Source organism: Scyliorhinus torazame, chromosome 1, assembly GCF_047496885.1.
Source record: "Scyliorhinus torazame isolate Kashiwa2021f chromosome 1, sScyTor2.1, whole genome shotgun sequence".
Taxonomy (NCBI): domain Eukaryota; kingdom Metazoa; phylum Chordata; class Chondrichthyes; order Carcharhiniformes; family Scyliorhinidae; genus Scyliorhinus; species Scyliorhinus torazame.
The window spans coordinates 35,564,767-35,589,393 of NC_092707.1; the positions used below are offsets into that span (position 1 = coordinate 35,564,767).

General features: G+C 51.9%; 1 protein-coding gene across 2 annotated transcripts in view; it reads left to right on the forward strand.

Moving 5' to 3' along the window:
- smtnb (smoothelin b) overlaps nt 1-24,627 on the forward strand; it is a 772,002-nt gene that overhangs the window by 171,990 nt on the left and 575,385 nt on the right. For both annotated transcript variants that reach the window (XM_072486160.1, XM_072486170.1), the window contains exon 4: nt 23,339-23,417. In XM_072486160.1, coding sequence (XP_072342261.1) covers nt 23,339-23,417 — 79 coding nt within the window. The remainder of the gene's footprint in view (nt 1-23,338; nt 23,418-24,627) is intronic.

Below are 24,627 nucleotides of genomic sequence, written 5' to 3' on the forward strand. Positions count from 1 at the left end.
TTGGGCAGGGTTTATTGAATTTGGTCCAGCTGCTGTATCAGGCACAGTTTGCGAGTGTGTGGACAAACCAGGTGAACACGGACTATTTTAGGCTGCACTGGGGGATGAGGCAGGGATGTTCATTCTCCCCACTGCTTTTTGCCCTGGCTATATAGAGCCTTTGGCGATGGCGTTGAGGGACAGGCAGGGGATAGTGGGGGGGCGGGGGGGGGGGGGGGGGGGGGTGGCAGAGAGCACAGGATCGCGCTTTACGTGAACGATCTGTTACTGTACATTTCGGACCTGTAGGGTGGTATTGGGGGATTATGGGGATCTGGAGGAATATGGCCGGTTTTCAGGGTACAAATTGAACATGGGTAAAAGTGAGATCTTTCCGAACCAGGCGAGGGGGCAGGAGAAGAGATTGGAGGAGATGCTGTTCAAGGGGGGGTGGGGGGGGGGGGGGGGGGGGGGGCGGTGGAGGAGAAGAGCTTTCGGTACTTGGGCATTCAGGTGGCATGGGAGTGGGAGCAGGTTAAATCTGGCGTGGTTGGTAGAGCAGATGAGGGGGAATTTTAGAAGGTGGGTTGCGCTCCCAAACTTTAGAAATTACTACTACGCAGCGAATATAACGATGGTCAGGAAATGGGTAGTGGGGGAGGGTCGGTGTGGGAGCGGATGGAGGCAGCCTCATGTAAGGATACGAGTTTAGGGGCACTGCTAATGGCGCCTTTGCCGTTCTCGCCGACCAGGTACTCCACAAGTCCGGTAGTGGTGGCGACTGAGGGTGTGGGGACAGTGGCGGCAGCACATGCTGTTGAGAGCATCGAGGGACGTTGGTGTGGGCACCGATATGTGGGAACCACCGGTTTGCTCCAGGGGGGCTGAATGTGTGATTTCGGAGGTGGCAGCTGGGGGGAACGAGCGGTTTGGGGATCTGTTTATAGATGGGGGGCTCTCCCTGTTTAGAAGAGTTGGAGGAGGAGTTTGAGTTGCCCGGTGGGAATGGGTTTCGCTACTTGCAGGTGAGGGACTTTGTGTGGGGCAGGTACGACTTTATCGCACCTACTGCCCCAGGGGCTGCAGGATAAGGTATTGTTGAAAGTGGGGGAGGGGAAGGTATCGGAAATCTATAAAGAGCTTATGGATTGGGAGAGAGCCCGAAGCAGGAGGAAGAGTTGGGTGGGGAGTAGGAGGCTGGGTTATGGGAGGAGGCCCTGAGGCGAGACAATGTGTCCTCGTCGTGTGCCAGGCTTAGCCTGATACAATTCAAGGTGGTCTACATGGCACATATGACTGTGGCCTGATGAGCAGGTTCTTTGAAGGGGTGTAGGATAGGTGTGTGCGGGTGGGGATTCTGGCAGGGGTTTGCTGACATCACGTCGGAGATATTTTCCCCCCCAAAAATAACCTCCTAATATTCGAAAAGAGCTGCCTCCCTTTCACAAACCCCGTCTGATCTCCCCCTATCACCTTCAGGAGGCACTCCTCCAGCCTACCTGCCAACACCTTCGCATCCACATTCAAGAGTGATATGGCCTTTACGACCCACACTCTGTTGGATCCTTATCCTTCTTTAGCAACAAGGAGATCGATGCCCGCCCCAAAGTCTGTGGCAACACCCCCTTCCCTATTGTCTCCTCGAACATCCCCACCATCAGCGGTGCCAATGTATTTCTAAATTTCTTATAGTACTCCACTGGAAACCTACCCCGACTGCATCCTCCCAATCGCTTCCTCTATCTCCTGCTCTCCTATCGCCCCCTCCAATGTGGCCCTATCCTCCTCCCACAACCGTGGATATTCCAAACCATCCAGGAATTCCTGCATCCCCCGTTCCTCCTCCGGTGGTTCTGACCTATACAGCCTCGCCGAAAACTCCTCAAACACCCTATTAATCTGGTCGGGGGCCACAACCAACTTCCCTGACCTATCCTGCACCTGAATAATTTCCCTCGCCGCTGCCTCCCTCCGAGGTTGGCCTGCCAGGCATGCTCCACCTTCTCCCCACACTCATAGACTGTTCCCCTCGCCCGCCTCAATTGGCGCTCCATATTCTTGGTTCCCGCACCAACTTCCAGTCTCCACCAACTATCAATTCATGTGAATCCAAGTTGGGGATGTCTCCACACACCTTTACAAACGCTACATACACTTGGGGCCATACACTCTTACCAATGCCACCAACCTCCCCTCCAATACCTCTGTCACTATCACATACCTGCCTCCCTGATCCGCCACCACTTTCCCCATTTGGAATCGGAATCTTTTACTAACCAGGACCACTACCCCCGCGACCTGTCATCAAAACCCGAGTGAAACACCTGACTAACCGAGCCCTTCCTTTTTTTTTTTACAAATAATTTTTATTAAGGTTTTCATAAAATATCAATAACAAAAATGAAAAGAGGAACCCAACAGGGTTAAGTACAAAACACAGTCCAGAAAAGCAACCCTCCATAACCCCTCCCCCTGTACATAAATAATAAATTAACATTGACACCCCGACTTAACACAACAGGTATATACACCCCTTCAGACCCTCCAGTGTAAATAACAAAAATAAAAATAAAGTAAAGTATACCCCCCCCCGAGTTTCTGCTGCCATTGACCAATGTCTACCGTTCTGCCAGGAAGTCTAAGAACGGTTGCCACCGCCTAAAGAACCCTTGTACTGACCCTCTTGAGGTGAATTTCACCCTCTCCAACTTAATAAACCCCGCCATGTCGTTGATCCAGGATTCCACGCTTGGTGGCTTCGCATCCTTCCACTGTAGAAGAATCCTTCGCCGGGCTACCAGGGACGCAAAGACCAGAATACCGGCCTCTTTCGCCTCCTGCACTCCCGGCTCCACTGCGAGCCCAAATATTGCGAGCCCCCAGCCCGCGGGGTTTGACCCTGGATCCTCCCACCCTCGACACCGTCCTCACTACGCCCGTCCAAAATTCCTCCAGCGCTGGGCACGCCCAGAACATATGGGTGTGATTTGCTAGGCTCCCTGAGCGCCTAACACACCTGTCCTCACCCCCAAAAAACCGGCTCATCCTTGTCCCGGTCATGTGTGCCCTGTGCAGCACCTTAAACTGTATGCGCAAACCTCGCGCACGATGAGGAAGAGTTCACCCTCCCTAGGGCATCTGCCCACGTCCCTTCCTCAATCTCCTCTCCCAACTCCTCCTCCCACTTGCCTTTCACCGAGGCCTCCTCCTCCTCCTGCATCACCTGGTAAGTTTCCGAGATCTTCCCCACTCCAACCCACCCCCCCGAGAGCACACTGTCCTGTACTGTGTGTGGCAGCAGCCGCGGGAGTTCCACCACCTGCCGCCTGGCAAACGCCCTTACCTGTAAGTACCTGAAGGTGTTCCCCGGGGGAGCCAGTACTTCTCCTCCAGCTCACCCAGGCTCGCAAACTTCCCGTCCACAAACCGGTCCCCCAACCTTCGTATCCCTGCCCTGTGTCACCCCGAAAACCCTCCATCTGTTCTCCCTGGGACAAACCGGTGGTTCCCCCTTATTGGGGTCCACACCGAGGCCCCAGCTTCCTCCCTGTGCCGCCTCCATTGCCCCCAGATTTTGAGGGCTGCCGCCACCACCGGACGCGTGGTATACCTCCTTGGAAGGAACGGCAGCGGCGCCGTTGCCAGCGCCCCCAAACCCGTACCCACACAAGACGCTGTCTCCAACCTCTTCCATGCAGCCCCCTCCCCCTCCATCACTCACTTGTGCACCATCATTGCATTGGCGGCCCAGTAGTACCCACAGGTCGGGCAGCGCCAGCCCCCCCCCCCCCCCTATCTGTACTCCGCTCCAGGAACACCCTTCTCACCCTCTGAGTCCCTTGCGCCCACACAAACCCCATTATACTCCTGTTGACCCGCCTAAAAAAGGCCTTCGGGATAAACACGGGGAGGCACTGGAACAGGAACAAAAACCTTGGGAGCACCGTCATTTTGACTGACTGCACCCTACCTGCCAAGGACAGCGGCAACGCATCCCACCTCTTGAACTCCTCCTCCATTTGCTCCACCAGCCTTGTGAAATTAAGCCTATGCAGGGCCCCCCAGCTCCTGGCCACCTGGACCCCCAAATACCTGAAGCTCCTCTCCGCCCTTTTTAATGGGAGCTCGCCAATCCCCCTCGCCTGGTCCCCTGGGTGAACTACGAACAGCTCGCTCTTCCCCATGTTGAGCTTGTACCCCGAGAAATCCCCGAATTCCCTAAGGATCCTCATTACCTCCGGCATTCCCCCCACCGGGTCCGCCACATATAGCAGCACGTCGTCTGCATAGAACAACACCTTATGCTCCTCCCCTCCCCGCACCAACCCCCTCGAGTTCCTCGACTCCCTCAGTGCCATAGCCAGGGGTTCAATCGCTAGTGCGAAGAGCAGGGGGGACAGGGGACACCCTTGCCTTGTCCCTCGGTGCAACCGAAAGTACTCTGACCTCCTCCTGTTTGTGGCCACACTTGCCAACGGGACCTCATACAACAGCCTGACCCACCTGAAAAACCCCTCCCCAAACCCAAACCTCTTCAGCACCTCCCACAGGTACCCCCACTCTACCCTATCGAAGGCTTTCTCAGCGTCCATTGCCACCACTATCTCCGCCTCCTCCTCCCTCGCCGGCATCATGATAACGTTCGAAAGCCTCCACACATTCGCGTTCAACTGCCTCCCCTTCACGAACCCCGTCTGGTCTTTGTGGATGATCTGCGGCACACGATCCTCAATCCTCGTGGCTAAGACCTTCGCCAGCACCTTGGCATCTACGTTTAGCAATGAAATTGGCCTGTAAGACCCACACTGCAAGGGATCCTTGTCCCGCTTCAGGATCAAGGAGATCAGTGCCCGGCACATCGTTGGGGGCAAAGCCTCCCCCTCCCTTGCCTCATTGAAGGTCCTAACTAGCTAACCCAGCCCTTCCTAAGCCTCACCTGATCCTTCACCGTCAAGTGAGTCTCCTGCAGGATAGCAACGTCAGCTTTCAAACTGTTCAGGTGGGCAAGCATCCTTGACTTCTTCGCTGGGCTTCCCAACCCCCTCACGTTTCATGTAACTATCGTAACAGAGGGTCTCTCCTCCCTCCTCTTCTTCTCTCTTACCCCCCCCTTCCCCCCAATATTCCCCAATCATCATAACTCCAATCTGTTATCCGCCCCTATCCATTGTTAGCACCGCACCCCACCCCCTCTCCCAGAATTCCCCCCTCTACTTCTCTCGAAAAAGCCTCACCCAGTATCAATCTCCCCGCCCTGCCCCCTCTCCCCCTTTCACACCTCCTAGGCCCATCAAAACCTGCTCACCAGGCTCCAATGTCCACAGCACCCCCCCCCAATCACACCTCCGTTCACTAACCGACTTATGCTTGCTAGTGCCATCCTCTCCGCTCCCGCCCAGTCCCAGGAAAACAAACAAACATACACATCTCAGAAAAAAACATTGCTGCAAAGAACAACAATAAAGACTTAACCTCTGTAACAGCATTGAAGTAAAAACATAAATCAAAACTGCATATATACACTCTCCCAACTCACCTTCCACAGTCCACAACACCTCTTCAGTCCCATTCCTCACTTCTGCCCCAAGCCTTGCGCCTTCACAAACGCTTCCACTGCCTCAAAATAGAAGTCTCTGGAGTTGTAGGTCACCCTCAACTTTGCTGGATACACCATGCCAAACCGTACCCCACTGTTGTACAATGCCGTCTTCATTCAGCCGAAGGACTCTCGCCTCCTTGGCAGTTCCACCGTCGAGTCCTGGTAAATGCGAACACCAGCATCTGCCCATTGCACCTCCCGCTTCTGCTTCGCCCAGTTCTGCATCGCCCAGTTCAAGACTTCTCCTTCGTGTGTACCTGTGAAAACAGATGATCACTGCCCTTGGCAGCTCATTCAACTTCGGTTTAGGTGTCAGCGACTGATGAGCCCAGTTCCTTCATCAGTTCCACCAACATCTTGGCAAAGTACTCCGTTGGCCTCGGGACCCTCTACCTCCTCGGGCAGGCCCAAAATCCTCAGATTTTGCCGCCTTGAACGATTTCCAAGTCTTCCCTTGTTGGCCTCAAGCAACCTCCGCAACCCAGCCTCTGCCCCCCCCAACGAAAAAGAAAAATATCGGCGGCGGCGGCCAGATCGCGAAGAATCCTCGAGGACGGGCAGAAGGAAAAAGGAGCAAGATCGCGGCGGAGGGAGCCCAGGCGACATGGGGGCCGGACCAAGACGAATTTTTGAGACGGTATGTGGAGCTGCTTAAGAAGGAGGTGCTGGCCCCGATGCTACAAGCAATTGAGGGGCTTAAGGAGACACAAAAGACCCAGGAGATGGAGCTCCGCGTGGTGGAGCAGAAGGTGACGGACAACGAGGACGAGATCCTGGGCCTGGCGGTCAAAATGCGGACGCATGAGGCGCTCCACAAAAGTGCATTGAAAGGATTGGAGTCCTAGAAAACAGATCACGGAGAAAGAACCTTCGGATCCTGGGTCTCCCCGAGGGAGTGGAAGGAGCGGACGGCGGGGCTTACGTGAGCACGATGCTACGCTCGCTAATGGGAGCTGAGGCCCCCTCGGGCCCCTTGGAAGTGGAAGGGGCCCATCGGGTCCCTGCGAGGAGACCAAAGGCGGGAGAACCATCTAGGGTGACGATCGTGCGATTTCATCGCTTCAATGACAGAGAGGTGGTTCTGAGATGGACCAAAAAGGTACGAAGTAGTAGATGGGAGAATGCGGTGGTACGGGTGTACCAGGATTGGAGTGCGGAGGTGGCGAGAAAGAGGGCGAGTTTTAATCGAGCCAAGGAGGTGCTACACAAGAAGGAGGTGAAGTTCGGGATGTTGCAGCTGGCGCGACTGTGGGTCACGCACCAGGAGAGGCATCACTACTTCGAAACGGCGGAAGAAGCATGGACCTTCATTAAAAACGAGAAACTGGATCAGAACTGAGGGACTGATGTTGGAGGGGAAACGACAATGCTGATGTATATAGAGATGTAAATTGGGGAGGGGGACACACTGAGAAATGTGGGTGCCGGTGGGGGGGACGAAGAGACATAGGCGGGGGATGGGGAATGGGAGTGGGGCGGCAGAGGGAGCTGCACCATGAGGGGCGGGACAGCTCTAGAGAACACGGGGCTTATTGTTCTTGTTCCCGCGCCAGAAAGATGATGGCGGGAAGATAGGCGCAAGGTAGATGGGAGTTCCCCACATGGGGGGTCAAGGAGAGAGCGGGAGAAGCCGGGGTCAGTTGAAGTCAGCTGACTTTCGGAAACAATATGGGGGGAGTAATCACGCTAGATGGGGATCTAGCGGGGGTGGGGGGGATAACTGGGTTGCTGCTGCAGAGATCGAAGAGGAACTGGTAAAAGAAAAGGTGGTCGGGGCGGGAATGCGCCGCCTGGGGAACGGGTGGGTGCGCGGAACCGGGACGTGGGACTGGCCTAGAGAGGGTGATGGCTAGTCGACAGGGGAGGGGGGCAGGCAGCCCCCCAGTTCGGCTGATCACGTGGAACGTGAGAGGCCTAAATGGGCCGATTAAAAGGGCCCGAGTGTTCGCGCACTTGCAAGGACTGAGGGCAGACATGGCCATGCTTCAGGAGACGCACCTGAAGGTGGCGGACCAAGTTAGGTTAAGGAAAGGATGGGTGGGACAGGTGTTCCACTCAGGGCTGGATGCAAAGAACAGAGGGGTGGCCATACTGGTGGGGAAACGGGTGTCATTCGAAGCTAGGAACATTGTAGTAGACAGCGGAGGCAGATATGTGATGGTGAGTGGCAGACTGCAGGGAATGGAGGTCGTGTTGGTTAACGTATATGCCCCGAATTGGGATGATGCGGGATTTATGAAGCGGATGCTGGGACGTATCCCAGACCTGGAGGTAGGAAACCTGATAATGGGGGGGGACTTCAACACCGTGTTGGACCCAGGGTTAGATAGATCTAGATCTAGGACCGGAAGAAGGCCGGCAGCGGCCAAGGTGCTTAGGGGGTTTATGGACCAAATGGGGGGAGTGGATCCGTGGCGATTTGTTAGGCCGATGGCCAAAGAGTTCTCCTTCTTCTCCCATGTTCACAAGGTGTACTCCCGGATAGATTTCTTTGTTTTGGGAAGGTCACTGATCTCGAGGGTGGAAGGAACTGAGTACTCAGCTATAGCTGTTTCAGATCATGCCCCACACTGGGTGGACCTGGAATTAGGAGAGGAGAGGGAGCAGCGTCCACTCTGGCGACTGGATGTGGGATTACTGGCGGATGTGGGAGTCTGCGGAAGGGTGCGGGGATGTATCGAAAGGTACCTGAAGGCCAATGACGACGGGGAGGTCCGAGTGGGAGTAGTATGGGAAGCACTAAAGGCGGTGGTCAGAGGAGAGCTGATCTCCATCAGGGCCCACAAGGGGAAAACAGAGGCCAAGGAAAGGGAAAGACTACTGGGGGAGATTTTGAGGGTAGATAAAAAATATGCGGCGGCCCCGGATGAAGGACTATACAGGGAGAGGCGACGACTCCAGACGGAGTTCGACCTGTTGACCACAAGGAGGGCGGAGGCATAGTGGAGGAAGGCACAGGGGATGAGATATGAATATGGGGAAAAGGCGAGTCGCCTGTTGGCCCATCAGCTGCGAAATAGGACAGCGGCGAGGGAGATAGGGGGAATTAGGGATGAAATGGGAGCCACGGTGCGGAGAGCAGGGAAGATAAACGAGGTGTTTAAGACTTTTTACGAGAGACTATATAGGTCCCAACCCCCGGAGGGAAAAGAGGAGATGCGGCAGTTTTTGGACCAATTAAGGTTCCCGAGGGTGGAGGAGCAGGAGGTGGAAGGCCTGGGGGCGCGGATTGGGGTGGACGAGGTTACCAAGGGGCTGGGGAACATGCAGGCAGGGAAGGCCCCGGGACCAGATGGGTTCCCGGTGGAATTCTATAGAAAATATGTGGACTTGTTGGCCCCGCTGCTGGTAAGGACCTTTAACGAGGCCAGAGAAGGGGGGACCCTACCCCCGACAATGTCTGAGGCGACGATATCGCTAATCTTGAAGCGGGATAAAGATCCGCTGCAGTGCGGGTCCTATAGGCCTATCTCACTGCTAAATGTGGACGCCAAGTTGCTAGCAAAGGTGCTGGCAACGAGGATAGAGGATTGTGTCCCAGGGGCCTTCATGTCCTGGCACGAAGACCAGACCGGGTTCGTAAAGGGGAGACAACTAAATGTCAACGTGCGACGGCTATTAGGGGTGATAATGATGCCCCCAGCAGAGGGGGAGGCAGAGATAGTGGCGGCAATGGATGCAGAGAAGGCATTTGATAGGGTGGAGTGGGAGTATCTATGGGAGGTGCTGAGGAGGTTCGGGTTCAGGGACGGGTTTGTCAGCCGGGTTAAACTCCTCTATGGGGCCCCAACGGCAAGTGTGGTCACAGGTCGGCAAAGGTCGGAGTATTTTCGACTACACAGGGGAACAAGACAGGGATGCCCGTTGTCCCCATTACTGTTCGCGCTGGCAATTGAACCACTGGCCATAGCGCTGAGAGACTCCAGAAAATGGAGAGGGGTGATTAGAGGGGGAGAGGAACACCGTGTGTCACTCTACGCGGATGACCTACTGCTGTATGTGACGGACCCAGTGGGGGGGATGACCGAGGTCATGCAGATATTGAGGGAGTTTGGAGATTTCTCGGGATATAGGCTTAACATGGGAAAGAGTGAACTTTTTGTGATACACCCTGGGGACCAGAGTAGAGGGATAGATGGCCTCCCGCTAAGGAGAGTGGAAAGAAACTTCCGATACCTGGGGATTCAGATAGCCAGGAGCTGGGGAACCTTACACAGACTCAATCTGACTCAACTGGTGGAACAAATGGAAGAGGATTTCAAAAGGTGGGACATGCAGCCGCTGTCACTGGCGGGCAAGTGCAGGCAATTAAGATGATGGTCCTCCCGAGGTTCCTATTTGTGTTCCAATGTCTCCCTATACTGATCACTAAGGCCTTCATTAAAAAAATAGATAGGAGCATCACGAGCTTCGTGTGGGCAGGGAAGGCCCCGAGGGTAAGGAGGGGGTTCCTACAACGTAGCAGAGACAGAGGGTGACTGGCGTTGCCGAATTTGGGCGACTACTACTGGGCCGCCAACATGGCGATGATTCGTAAATGGATGATAGAGGGAGCGGCGTGGAAAAGGTTGGAGATGAAGTCCTGCAAAGGGACCAGATTAAAAGCGCTGGTGACGGCGCCACTACCGCTCTCCCCAAAAAAATTTACCACAAACCCAGTGGTGGCGGCAACATTAAGTATCTGGGGGCAATGGAGGCGACAGAGGGGTGTGCTGGGAGCCTCGGTGTGGTCCCCGATCAGGAACAACCATAGGTTTGCCCCAGGGAGGCTGGACGGAGGATTCCAGAGCTGGCACCGGGCAGGAATCAGGAGAGTGGGAGATTTATTTATAGATGGGACGTTTGCGAGCTTGGGAGCGCTTGAGGAAAAGTATGAGCTGCCCCGAGGAAATTTCTTTAGATATATGCAGGGGAGAGCGTTCACGAGACAACTGGTGAGGGAATTTCCGCTGCTCCCGACACAAGGGATCCAGGACAGGGTGCTTTCGGGGGTGTGGGTCGAGGAGGGCAAAGTGTCAGAGAAGAGGGGGAGGAGCTGGTGGGCGAACTGAAGGGAAAATGGGAAGAAGAGCTCGGGGAGGAGATTGAGGAGGGTTTGTGGGCTGATTCCCTAAGCAGGGTAAATTCCTCTTCCTCGTGTGCCAGGCTTAGCCTGATCCAATTTAAGGTGCTGCATAGAGCACACATAAACGGGAGCAAGGTTGAGCAGGTTCTTCGGAGTGGAGGGCAAGTGTGGGAGGTGCGGGGGAAGCCCGGCGACCCACACACATGTTTTGGTTGTGTCCGGCACTGGAGGGGTATTGGAGGGGAGTGACGGGAGTGATCTCGAAGGTGGTGAAGGTCCAGGTCAAGCCAGGCTGGGGGTTAGCTATATTTGGAGTAGCGGATGAGCCGGGAGTGCAGGAGGCAAAAGAGGCCGATGTCGTGGCCTTTGCGTCCCTAGTAGCCCGGCGTAGGATTTTACTCATGTGGAAGGAAGCAAAACCCCCCGGACTGGAGGCCTGGATAAACGATATGGCGGGGTTCATAAAACTAGAGCGGATGAAGTTTGCGCTGAGAGGATCGGCTCAAGGGTTCACCAGACGGTGGCAACCGTTCCTCGACTACCTAGCGGAACGTTAGGGGGAAGATAGATGGCCAGCAGCAGCAACCCGGGGGGGGGGGGGGGGGGTGGGGGGTAAATTGTTTGGGTTTTTTTGAGGGGGAGAGGGGGCGGGGGAGGGAGTATTACTTTGTGTTATTTGGTCAGTTTACCATGTTAGTTAAACAATGTTATTTTGCAGTTATCATGTTACCTTGTTTTTTTGATTTGTAAGGGAAAAAAATTGTGTTTGAAAACTTTAATAAAATGTATTTAAAAAAAAAAATTGCCCCTGTAGTCAGGCATTAAAACTCTTAAAACTAGGCCTCGAGCAGGAGGCACCCAACATGCATCTTCCCCTCTACATGCTGCCACCGGAAGTCCACTGCACGACGTTCTTAACTGGATTCTCCCGCTTAAGTTTCTGCTTGTATGCCGGGAGAAGGAGCACCGTCTTATGGTCCGATTTTCCGAAGTGCAGTCGGGGAATGGATCGATAGGCGCTCTTGATTTTTATGTAGCAGTGGTCGAGAGTCTTGGCACCCCTGGTGTGACAGGAGATGTGTTGGTGGAATTTCGGCAGAACACTCTTGAGGTTGGCCTGGTTGAAGTCCCCGGCCATCATGACCAAGGCCCCCGGCTGTGTCCGATCGCTTGGACATTTGCCAGGAGTATGCTGGCGAGAGGAGATTTGAAACTGCGTTGTTTTAGTCTCGCCTGCAGACCGCCGTGTTTCCCTCGCTTCCTCGTTCGGCTTCTGAATGGTCCCAGAATCCTGCGGGATAAGACTGACCTCGTGCCACTGTTTTGTGGGTCTTTAATCCGGGTTTGAGTCGCAGGCAGAGACTTCCTGGGTCAGGTTGGGCCAGGTCCTGTGTTCTGTTCCAGCGTTGGTGGTCTGGTTGGGCACACCTAGAGTCTGGCCTTGGAGTAGGTCAGGTCGGGCCTCCATGCGGATTGGAGTTGATGTTGCCTTTCACACGAATAATGAAAGGATACCAAAAGAAGCGGGGGATCTCCGGGTAGCAGGCTAAAACCATGAACATATGGCACTATGGTGCATGCCCTCCTCCACAGGACAACAAAAACAGAGCTACACACAAACGGAATCTCCTGTTGAATAAAATACAACCAGCAGGACCTAACTCCGCCCCCTAAGACCGTCAACCAATGAAAAGATACCCCAGAAAAGGGGGACCAACAGGATACTGCCATCGGTACAAGATGTGGCTTGGCAGTGTACACTCTTGTATACAGAAACCAGTACACCAAGCCAAGCCTCTCAACACTTCTCTCCAGACAAAAAAAGGGCACTATTCAGGTCCCACTGTTCCATAGAATCATAGAATTTACAGTGCAGAAGGAGGCTATCTAGCCCATCGAGTCTGCAGTGGCTCTTGGAAAGAGCACCCTACCTAAGCCCACACCTCCATCTATCCCCAGAATCCAGTAACCCCTCCCAATCTTTTTGAACACTAATTTGGCATGGCCAATCCACCTAACTTGCACATCTATGGACTGTGGGAGGAAACTGGAGCACCTGGAGGAAACCCACGCAGACATGGGGAGAACGCGTAAACTCTGCACAGACAGTGACCCAAGCCGAGAATCGAACCTGGGACCCTGGAACTGTGAAGCAACTGTGCTAACCACTGTGCTACTGTGCCCCCCCCCCCCCCCCCCCCCCCGCTCCAGCCAAACCTCAACCAAAGAAAGACTTTAACAATGCTGAAACAAGGACTCAGACTCGAGCCCCACAGCCATCAGGATACTATATCCCCCCGGGGAACCAATTTTTAAAAGGGAAGTAGTCCAGAAGCCCCAAGAAGGGGACATCTCGTGGGAGGGTGACCTACATCTGTTTGTATCTTCATAGGAGACGAGCAAGGATTCCTTGATTCCAAAATAACAAAATTACTAAAGTAAAACATGACACCAAAAGTTCTAACGGGGATTTTCCTCACCCACAATGAGGATTTACAAGGCATACGAACTACCTCTATACCAAACCATCTACCCACCACCCTGCTGTGGGGTCACCCATCTTATCCATGAATGAGGTGAAGGGCTCCAAAATATGTACTCTTATCAGTGTAAAAGCAAGGATTACAGTACATTAAAAAACAAAAACAAATAGATACTGCACAATTCTTATGTTATACAACCAACTCGGCATGATTAGCGCAGAATAACGAGCAACAAGTGCCTTTGTGCTCCTGTATCATACATCCATGTCAGGATGTAATCAGTATAGTCACAAGGGAACAAAGTTCAGGATTAATGATCAACTGCAGGATAATATGACTATCTACAGAGTTTGGAAAGGCCAAAACCATGACCGGATCACGTAACAGCCAGGCTCCATCCAGAGTCTCACCAAAGCCCCTGCACCTCTGCCATGTTATCGCCTCAAAGCCCTGGTATGAAGAAACCTAGGTTCCGGCGGGTGGAGAAGATCCATCGCGTCCGGCCGCCTCCAGCCCTTCTTGACTAACACGGAGGACAAGACAACGTAAGACCAGTGGTTGGACTGACCCCAAGCCTCGAAGACTGGATACCATGTGCTTCATCGAACTCCAAAATTCCAATCTTTAAATCGAGATTGTGGAGGCATGGCAGCCAGTTTTCAAATTCGGCCAAGAATGCATCACCATCTCCCCTCAGGAGACCAACCCCATTTCCCCAAATCAACCAGGATGTCCAACATACCATGCAGCAGGATTTCCAAGGCCTGAAGTAAGGCCCTGCCGAGGAAACTGCCCTATCGACTGAAAGTATTCTCTTCTTTGCTTCATTTGTTCTCTTTGGTATATCTCTCAATTCATTGGTGTGAGCATCAATAATCTGTGTCAGGGAGCCAAGACTTTCATCTACAACTTCACTGACAATAGTCATCTCGATACCAATGGCATCACCGGGCCTGCTCACCAGCAAAACCGCCACTGCGAGCTGGGTCCCACCCCTTCTGTCTCTGACCATATTAATCGAGCAAGGATTTTCTAGACTTATCTCTGCTCCCTATTATAGAACGTAGAACATACAGTGCAGACGGAGGCCATTCGGCCCATCGAATCTGCACCGGCCCACTTAATCCCTCACGTCCACCCTATCCCCATAACCCAATAACCCCGCCTAACCTTTTTGGTCACTAAGGGCAATTTATCATTGGCCAATCCACCTAACCTGCACATCTTTGGACTGTGGGAGGAAACCGGAGCACCCGGAGGAAACCCACACGGACACTGGGAGAATGTGCAGACTCCGCGCAGACAGTGACCCAGCGGGGAATCAAACCTGGGACCCTGGCGCTGTGAAGCCACAGTGCTATCCACTTGTGCGAGGTGCTGCCCCAAAGTTGCCAAAGTTTAGCCAGGATCTTCTAGGAACATAACACATATTGTACACATCAGGGTCACATAATTATGGGTTGTGAATCAGAATTAAAAGATGAGCGTCCCGCACTTGCATCACGTGGCCTCCTCCTGAAAGTTTGCGTATTTTTGATCAACGTGTATCATACAAATATAAAAATCTGTGTTTTTAAAGCATTTTGTAAAAATGCTGGGCTGGATTCTCCACTCCACCACGCCACATTTCTGTTTTACCCCGCCGGCGGGATGCTCCATTATGCCGGCTGTTCAATGGGGTTTCCCACTGTGGGGCAGCCCCACGCCGTCGGCGAAACCCCCGGGCTGCCGGCAAAACGGAGCATCCCGCCCGCTATTTTATGTCCTTGCCAGTCCACTACTCATCTGAGCCACTCCGGCTCATGGACCTCTTCCAGAAAGCAGCAGAAATACAGGTTGATTTTCCCCGACTTTTTTTGTATATTTGAGCGCTGGATCTGAAAGCATAGGCACTCGGGCACTGACTCCAGATATAGGTGTATGGAATTAAGAAGCAGAAAGAATCATAAACAGTTGAAGAAGTGGGCAAACAAGGGTAGTGGAGAAGCTGCTGCGTAGGACATTATGGCCTATGTCCGGACCCCGGTGCAGACAGCCCAGCCAACAATGGAGCATCTGCTGAAGGTCATCCAGGAGGGCTCCACTGCGCTGAAACGGGACAGTTTAGACCCGATCCAGAAATCAATCGAGCGCCTGGAGCACAGGCTGGATGCCCAGGTTCGGACGATCCAGAAGCTGGAGAAGGCACTGGAGGAGCAGGAGGAGCACCAAACGGTGGTGGAGGTGGAGATGGAGAAGCTGAAAGACCAACAAAAAAGCTTCTGGAAAAGGTGGAGGACCTGGAAAATAGGTCCTGTCGGCAGAATTTAAGAATCACTGGTCTCCTGGAGGGGGCTGAGGGAGTCGATGTTGGAGGTGGACAGGGCACACAGAACGCTGGCGAGGCAGCTGCGAGCGATGGTGGTCAAGTTCCTGGACGAGGAGCGGGTGCTACAGTGGGCCAAGCGCACACGGAGCTGCAATTGGAACAAGAGTGTCTTGCGCATCTACCAGGACCTGATTGTGGAGGTGGCCAGAAGGAGGGCAGACTACAGGCAAGTCAAAGAGATTTTGCTTAGGAAGCAGGTGAATTTTGGGCTGCTATACCCGGCACGCCTTTGGATCACGCACGAGGGACAGTACCATTATTTTGAGGAACCCGAGGACGCGATGGATTTTGCCAAGAGGAAAGGGCTGGTGCCGAACAGAGGACTTTTGGACTTAAGTTAAAAAGTTTCTAAGCGAAGTAAAAAAGTTTCTAAGCGATGTTTACATGTTTTTCTTGTTTTTTTCTTCTGTATTCGAGTTTTCATTGGAAAAGAGGGAAGTTAAGGTATTTGGTGCTGGGGCTTTTTGTGTTCTGATCGGGATGGTTGGAAGTGCCTATTACTTATTTTGAATTACTTGATTTGCAGTAGCGCTGGGGGTTTTCTTTGTTCCTTGTTTTTTTCCCCCAGAGCAATTGCTCGAGGATGGCTGGTTTGGGGAAGTGGAATCGATGGGCGAGGGGGATGGGTCAGATAGAACAATTGGTAGGAGACTTGTTGGCGCCGGAATCGAGAATCACCAGGCTAGCTGGGTGAGCTGGTCTACGGAAGCCAGATGGGGGATGTGTATATAGCTAGTTTACGGCAGGGGTTAGGTTACAGGGTGTTGTTGCTAGGGAGGGGATCTGCTGACGATGGAGGGGCTTGGGTTTGGTAACATGGAGGAGGTCGGAGGTGGAGGCGGGCCAGGGGAAGCACGACACGGGCTCGGGACGGCCCCAAGAAAGGAGTTGGCTGATCGGCGAGGGGGGGACGGGGGGGGGGGGGGGGGGGGGGGGGGGACGGACGGACATGGTGCCCCCCCCCCAACCAGGCTGATCACCTGGAACGTTAGAGTTAAACGGGCCAGTAAAGAGGGCACGTGTGTTCGCGCATCTGAGGGCGCTGAAGGCGGACGTAATAATGCTTCAGGAGACTCATCTGAAAGTAGCTGACCAGGTCAGATTAAGGAAGGGCTGAATTAGCCAGGTCTTCCACTCAGGGCTGGATACTAAAACCAGGGGGGGTCGCGATTTTGGTTAACAAATGGGTGCAATTCGAGGTGGGTAGCACAATCTCGGATGGGGGAGGCATATTTGTCATGGTGAGTGGCAAGCTCGAGGGGATGAGGGTGGTTTTGGTCAATGTATATGCCCCAAATTGGGATGATGTGGATTTTATTAAGAGACTGCTGGGGAAGATACCTGACCCGGACTCGCACAGATTGATTGTGGGAGGTGATTTTAACACAGTCCTTGACCCCGGCTTGGACCGGTCGTGTTCAAAAATGGGTAGGGTGCAGGCAATGGCAAAGGAACTGAGGGGGTTAATGGAGCAAATGTGGGGGGCTGATTCATGGAGGGCTAGTTGGCCGACGGGGAAGGAGTTTTCGTTCTATTCACATGTTCATAAGGTGTATTCCCGAATTGATTTTTTTTATCATGAGCAGGGCTTTGCTGGGGGGGGTGACGGACGAAGAATATTCGACGATCGCTATTTCAGACCATGCTCCACATTGGGTTGATCTGCAGGACTGTAAGGAAAGCTCTCAGCACCCTCAATGGAGGCTAGAGGTCGGTCTGTTGGTGGACGAGGCAGAGGGTGAGGAAATGTATGCAAAACTACCTGCAGGTGAATGACACGGGAAGTCTCAGCTGCAGTGCTCTGCGAGGCGCTGAAGGCAGTGGTGAGGGGGGAGCTGATCTTGATTCGAGCACATAGGGACAGGACGGACAGGGCAGAAACTAACTGACTGGTGAAGGAGATTTTACAGATAGACAGGAGATATGTGGACGCCCTGAGGGCAGAGCTTTTAATGGAACGACGAAGGCTACAGATGGAGTTTGGGGTGTTGTCCACAGGTAAGGCAGTAGAGCAGCTCAGGAAGGCAAGGGACGCGATCTACGAGCATGGGGAGAAAGCCAGTAGAACGCTGGCACAGCAATTGAGGAAGAGGGAGGCGGCTAGGAAAGTGGGGAAGGTAGTCAACTGGGGGGGGGGGGGGAGGATTGGTAGGAAATCCGGCAGGGCTGAACAAGGTGTTCAGGGATGTTTACAGTAAGCTTTATATAGCTTCTGCATGGATTGACCTTCCCAAAGTGGGTAGGGGGTTGGTAGAATGGCTGGGGGCCCGATTAGGGCAGAAGAAATATTGGTGGGCTTGAGGGCTGTGCAATCGGGTAAAGCCCCGGGGCCGGATGGGTTCCGGTGGAGTTCTATAAAAAGTTCTCTGAGATTGTGGGGCCGGTGCTGGTTAGGGTTTTTAATGAGGCAAGAGACAGAGGGGTTTTACCCCCGATGATGTCACAGGCCACCATCTCCCTGATATTGAAACGGGACAAAGACCCGGAGGAGTGTGGGTCTTTAGGCCGATCTCTGCTTAATGTAGATGCAAAATTACTGGCCAAGCTCTTGGCTGCCAGGATTGAGGATTGTGTGCCAGACGCTATTATGGAAGACCAAACCAGGTTCGCCAAGGGCAGGCAGTTGGTGGCCAACCTAAGAAGGCTGCTGAATGTGATCATGAGGTAGAGGTAGTTGTGGCAATGATGCTGAGAAGGCTTTCGACCGGGTTGAGTGGGACTATTTATGGGAGGTGCTGGGACGATTTGGATTTGGGGGAGGGCTTTATCGACTGGGTTAGGCTGCTGTACCAGGCTCCGGAGGTTAGTGTAAGGACAAATAGGATGAAGCCTGACTATTTTAGACTGTACCAAGGGACAAGGCAGGGGTGCCCCCTCTCCCCACTGCTGTTTGCGCTAGCAAGAGAGCACCTGGCAATTGCCCTGAGAGATTCTAGGGGTTGGAGGGGGCTGGTACGGGCCTGGGGTGGAACACAGAGTTTCTATATACGCCGATGACATACATCACGGATCAAGTGGCTGGGATGGATGAAATCCTGGGAATCCTGAGGGAATTCGGCCGGTTCTCGGGATATAAACTGAACATGGCAAAAAGTGACTTGTTTGTAGTCCAGGCGAGGGGCCCGGAGGGTCGGTTGAGGGGGCTGCCGTTCAGGTTAGTAGGGGACAATTTTAGATACTTCGGGATACAGGTGTCGCGGGACTGGGGCCGGTTGCACAAGTTGAACTTATCTCGGTTGGTGGGGCAAATGAGGGTCGAGTTCTGGAGGTGGGATGCGCTCCCATGGACACAAGTGGGGAGAGTGCAGACGGTTAAAATGACGATCCTCCCGAGATTCCTGTTCCTTTTCCAGTGCCTCCCCATTTTCATTCCGCGGTCCTTTTTTTAGAAGGTCAATTAAATGAATATGGGATTTGTGTGGGCGGGAAAGTCCCCGCGGGTGAGGAGATTGATGCTCGAGAGGAACCGAGGGAAAGGGGGGCTGGCGCTGCCAAACTTTAGTAATTACTACTGGGCAGCCAACATAGCTATGATAAGGAAGTGGATGGTGGGTGCGGGGTTGGTCTGGGGGCGTGTGGAAGCCGCTTCATGCAGGGGCACCAGTTTGGCAGCCCTTGTTACAACACCCCTGCCTCTCCCGCCGGCACGGTACTCCACCAGCCCTATAGTGGTGGCGACTTTGCAGATCTGGGGCCAATGGAGAAGGCAAGTGGGGGAAGTGAGAGCATTAGTTTGGTCCCCAATTTGCGACAATCACCGGTTTACCCTGGGGAATATGGACGGTGGGTTCCGAACATGGCGGAGGGCTGGGATTTAGAGGATGGGGGATCTGTTCTTAGAAGGGAGCTTCCCGAGCATGAGGGCGCTGGAGGAGAAATTTGGGCTGGTGAGAGGGAATGATTTCAGGTACTTGCAGGTGCGGGACTTCCTGCACAGACAGATTCCATCCTTCCCACGCCTGCCACTTAGGGGGATCCAGGACAGGGTAGTGTCCAGTGGATGGGTGGGGGAGGGGAGGGTCTTGGATATATATAAAGAACTTATGGGAGCAGAGAAGACGCAGACTGAGTAGCTTAAATGGAAAGAGGAGCTCGGAGGTGAGATAAAAGAGGGCTTATGGGCGGAGGCGTTGAGCAGAGTTAACGCGACCGCAACATGCGCTAGGCTCATCCTGATTTATTCAAGGTTGTCCTTTGTGCCCACGTGACAGTGGCCCGGATGAGTAAGTTCTTTGGACTAGAGAACAGGTGCGCCAGATGTGCGGGAGGACCAGCGAACCATGTCCACATGTTCTGGGCATGTCTAAAACTCAGGGGGTACTGGCAGGGATTCACAGACGTTATGTCCCAGGTACTGAAAACAAGGGTGGTGATGAGGCCAGAGGTGGCAATTTGTGGGGTTTCGGAGGACCCGGGAGTCCAGGAGGAGAGAGGCTGATGTTTTGGCCTTTGCTTCCCTGGTAGCCCGGCGACGCATTGTGCTGGCATGGAGGCACTCAAAGCCCCCAAAGTCGGAGGCCTGGCTATCGGATGTGGCGAGCTTCCTCGTTCTAGAGAAACGGTCACTGTCAGGGTTTGCCTGGAGGTGGCACCCATTTATCGACTTCTTTGCGGAAAATTAACCGTCAGCAGGGGGGGGGGGGGGGGGGGGAGCAGTTTGGGCAACGTAGATTAGGGGGTTAGTTAGACGGGTCCTTGGAGGAGAGCTGGTTTTTGCACTATGTTAATTGTTCTTTGCACACTGTTTTGTATTGTTGCTGTTTACTATGCCAAAATGCCTCAATAAAATTGTTTATCAAAAACAAAAACACTGGGTTCTTGATGAGGGCCGGGCTTAAAGGTTCAATGAAGTGGCCATGGGCACGAGCCCCTGGACTGGAAGAAGAGAAACCAAGAGATAGCAAAGCAAAGGAAGGCTGGACATTACCTGGGGCCTGATGCCAGTGTTGAGATGATGGGCACTTGTGACCCCATTCACTGTTTCTGTGATCCCAGATGGGGTTAGAAACCACAGTCTGGGAGCTGCTGCACTGCTGGGATACTTCATGGTCCCTTTCGTGAATTGGGACCATGAATACTCACGAGTAGCTGTGGTTTTAAAATAGTTAGTACCACTTTCTAATACAGACTTTCATATGTTTCCCCCTAAGGGTTACCATGACTCTTTTTGGTTGAATCGACTAATCAAATACTTGTATTAATAACAATAAGGGAATGAGTGCCTTCTTAAAGGGGCACCACCAATGAACTTTAACAGAATAAAAATGTAAATGAAACTTAACAATCAAATTAAGATACTTCCAAGGGTTGTGATGCACCCCAGTCCCTTTGGTGCTCACTAGTTATGAAAGGCCTCAAGCATACCGAAGGGCACCACATGTTCCATCTCCATGGTTCGCTGGCTACGGGCACCACTTTGTGTACTACTCTTGATATCGGATCAGTAACAACTGAAGACAATTGCCTTCCCACCCCTGCCACCATGTGTAGCACGCACCCATATCAAAGGCTAATTTGAAACCCTTTAGAAATTTAAACGGGTCTAATCCTTGTCTGTTGGGAAAACTATAATTCACAGCCATGAATGAATACAGGCCAATGGGATTGCTGCTGATCAACAGGTCCCAACATTTAAATGTTGACCTTTCTAAATAACAGCCCTTTAGATTTTTGATAACCTTGCAACCAAGATTAGGATGTGTAATACAGTCATATGTTCCATTCAGGAAGGTACTTGAGCATTGACTTGAATGATATGAGTGTGATTTACACTTTATTCAGTCGGGAACTGAGAAATGGGAAGTGACACTTTGAAATGGATCTGCAATATTTTGAAGTACAACAGGAAGGTGCTGCAAAAACTTTGTAATGTAGACAAGATTTAAGATGTTTAAATCTCAGTAATAATTAAGTTCTGATTTTAAATTCAGATGTATTGAATTCAACTTTTTTTTAATAACTGCACATCATTCTATACTGTAGGCGGGAACCCTACCACCACCACCGCAGCACGTTTTACGGCTGCGGAGGCAGCTTGCCATTGGCTGGGGGTGGGATCTTCTGACCACGCCACTGTCAACGGGGTTTCCCGTTGTTTGTACCCTCCTCCGCCGGGAACCGCGGCGAAGGGGGGGGTAACCATTGGCGGGACCTGAAGATCCTGACGACTGGAATGGTTGGAAAGTCCTGCCATTTGTTTTTGCAACAACAGGATTTGTGCTTGCCGCACACACAATTAAACCAAAACAGTTATCATAGAATTTATCATAGAATTTACAGTTCAGAAGTCCCATTTATCGGCACCGGCCCTTGGAAAGAGCACAGTTGCTAAAGAGAGGGGAAGTAGGACATAAAAACAAAAATGAACTTACCATTAACTCGGATGAAGCTGTATGAATGTGTTGGAACAATAATATGGAGAATAGTAGGACGAAGTATAAATTTTTCATTCAATTTGAATTGGCAATTGCACATGTCATGGAGAAGGTTAGTCAATGGCGAACATGCTGGAAGTTGATTACGTGATCCTGTACAGCGTGAAGAAGTTGGAGTTTTGTCACATAGTCCACTAATGTATCTGTTATTTTCCAGTCAGTTTGTGGCCTATGAATCGGACAGCCCCTGAACTGTTGCGCTATTTGCATATCAGTAACAATTGTGTAAGTTGAGCAAGGATTCAGTTCCATGAACCGACAAAATCCTCCAAGTTTATGTTGCTGGCAATTCAAAGGTATAGCATGTTGGTATGTTATCATGCTAGCCTGCTATGTTTTGGCCTTCAGCCAAGTGATTTTTATTTGTGATTCTGGATGACTGGAGTGCGCGCAGACCACTCTCAAGCCCTCTCCTCCCAAGGGAAATCTCAAGGCCATTTATAGCTGCTTCCTGGGGCCTCAAGTCACCTTTTCCGTGTTAGTCCCAGAAAGAGGTGATAGATGTGGCAGATAGAGGAGAAATCCTCCAAGCCATTTTTCTTGAGAGATGAGTGGATAGGAATCAGCCAGTGGAAACCCGGCAAAGTGAAAAATCCTGGCTTGAGTAGAATCGATGAAGGAGACCATTGAGTCTGCACCGACCCCCACCGAAAGAGCATTCTACCTATGTCCACACCCTGCCCTATCCCTATATCATCATGCATTGATCATGACCAATCCAGCTAACCTGCACGTCTTTGGATTGTGGGATGAAACTTGAGCACCCGGAGGAAACCAACATTGACATGGGCAGAATGTGCAAATTCCACACAGTCACTGAAGGTTGAATCAAACCCAGGTTCCTGTGAGGCAGCAGTGCTAACCACTGGCATACACCTCCACCTGAATTTATGCCCCATTTTCTGCTGCAATGCCCCTAGGTTTTGAGAGGGATTATGGAAGAAAATCCCCTTTCCCCAAAGTGAGAACAGGTTCGGCTGTGATACCATTCCGAGTATAACACTCTGCCTGCATATGAAGATTTTCTATCTGGAAGACGGCCAGAGTGCTGTTACTGTTTATGAAATTATGCAAGAGTTAAAGAGAAAAGGAGAGATATGGAAAATAATTGTGTAAATACAAAACAGCTGTACTTGACGGAATGTAGATATTAATGTGAAAACAGTGACCATTCTATCCTAAATAACTTCCAATTTGCCCTAAAAATTGTCAGGGCTGCTGCTTTGCCGAAATGAAAGAAAAATGTTTAGAAAAAGGTTATTGTATCGTGACAATTGTTTTTTCCAATGCTTAAATCCACTTTAGAAGAATTGTTTGAAGTTTATGTTTTGGATGTTTTCTTCCCATTATTAGCTTCAGGTTTTTCAATTCCATTTAGTGAATCTGATGATGATTTTTGTGCTTCAACAGCTCCGAAATGCAGGTGAATATGAGGAGCGTAAATTGATTAGAGCTGCCATTCGTAAAATCCATGAACAGCAAATTGAAGGTGGGTTAATTTGCGTACTTCATGCATATTCACATTCAAATGAGAATTTATTATTATAACGCTTGTGTCCATGTGACACCTGTAGACTTGTTGGGCTGGATTCTCCATCGGCTGATGCCAGAATCACGAATTGCGATTGGATGGAGAACTGCGCAAGAGCCAAAAATCTAGGCCGGCGGGCGCCCAATAGAATGCCATGCTCTGGTGCCTCGACAGTTGCATGAATCTGTTCAATCAAACACACCGGCATGGGCATGCAAATTGTGCAGTGAAGGCCATTGGCATATCATTAACGGGACCGATCGAGCATTCTCCCAGCCCCTCACGATTCTCCGCCTCCGCTAAACGGAGGGCAAAAGAGGAGGCGAGACATGTTCCCAAAGGTGCAGCCGTGGGCACCATCCAGAGCTGTGGGGATGTTGTGGGCGATGATCCATGGGGGGTATCGTACACACCCCTGTCTGCACCAATGGAACCGAGGTGGAGATGGTTGACAGCTTCAAATTCACCAACATTACCAACAATCTGTCCTGGTCCATCACGTCGACGCTATGACCAAGAAAGCACAACAACGCCTATACTTTCTCAGAAAACTAAGGAATTTCGGCAGGTCCACATTGACTCTATCAACTTTTACAGAGGCACCATACAAAGCATCCTATCTGGCTGCATCCCAGCCTGGTATGGCAACTGCTCGGCCCAAGACCGTAAGAAACTACATGAATACCGAGTCATGAATATTGCCCACTCCATTACGTCTGAGAACACGCACTTACAGGTTCAAAAACACCTTTTCCCCCCGATGTTACTAGACTCCTTAAAAAACCTTCTTATGGACTGATCTGATCTCTTCACAAATCTAGTACTGCACTCCGTATACTTCACCCGATGCCTGTGTCTTCATTGCATACATGAAAAAAAACATAGGGTAAACATAAATACACAATGTAAATTGAAGACACCGGCATTGGGTGAAGTATACAGAGTGTAGTACTACTCAATAGAGAAGAGAGGCTGCTCATTGTCCCTCTAAATGGTGGCATTAACAATATCTCAAGGTACAGGCGTTGACGTTGGACTGTGGGGAGTGAAGACAATAATGACGTCAAGCAATTAATTTGGTGTCAAGAGTCCGGACAGGTTAACTGAGTGCGGTCAGTGGAACGTTGTGATTAACAAGAGCGAACTGCGAGGCCTATGCGTGTCAGGC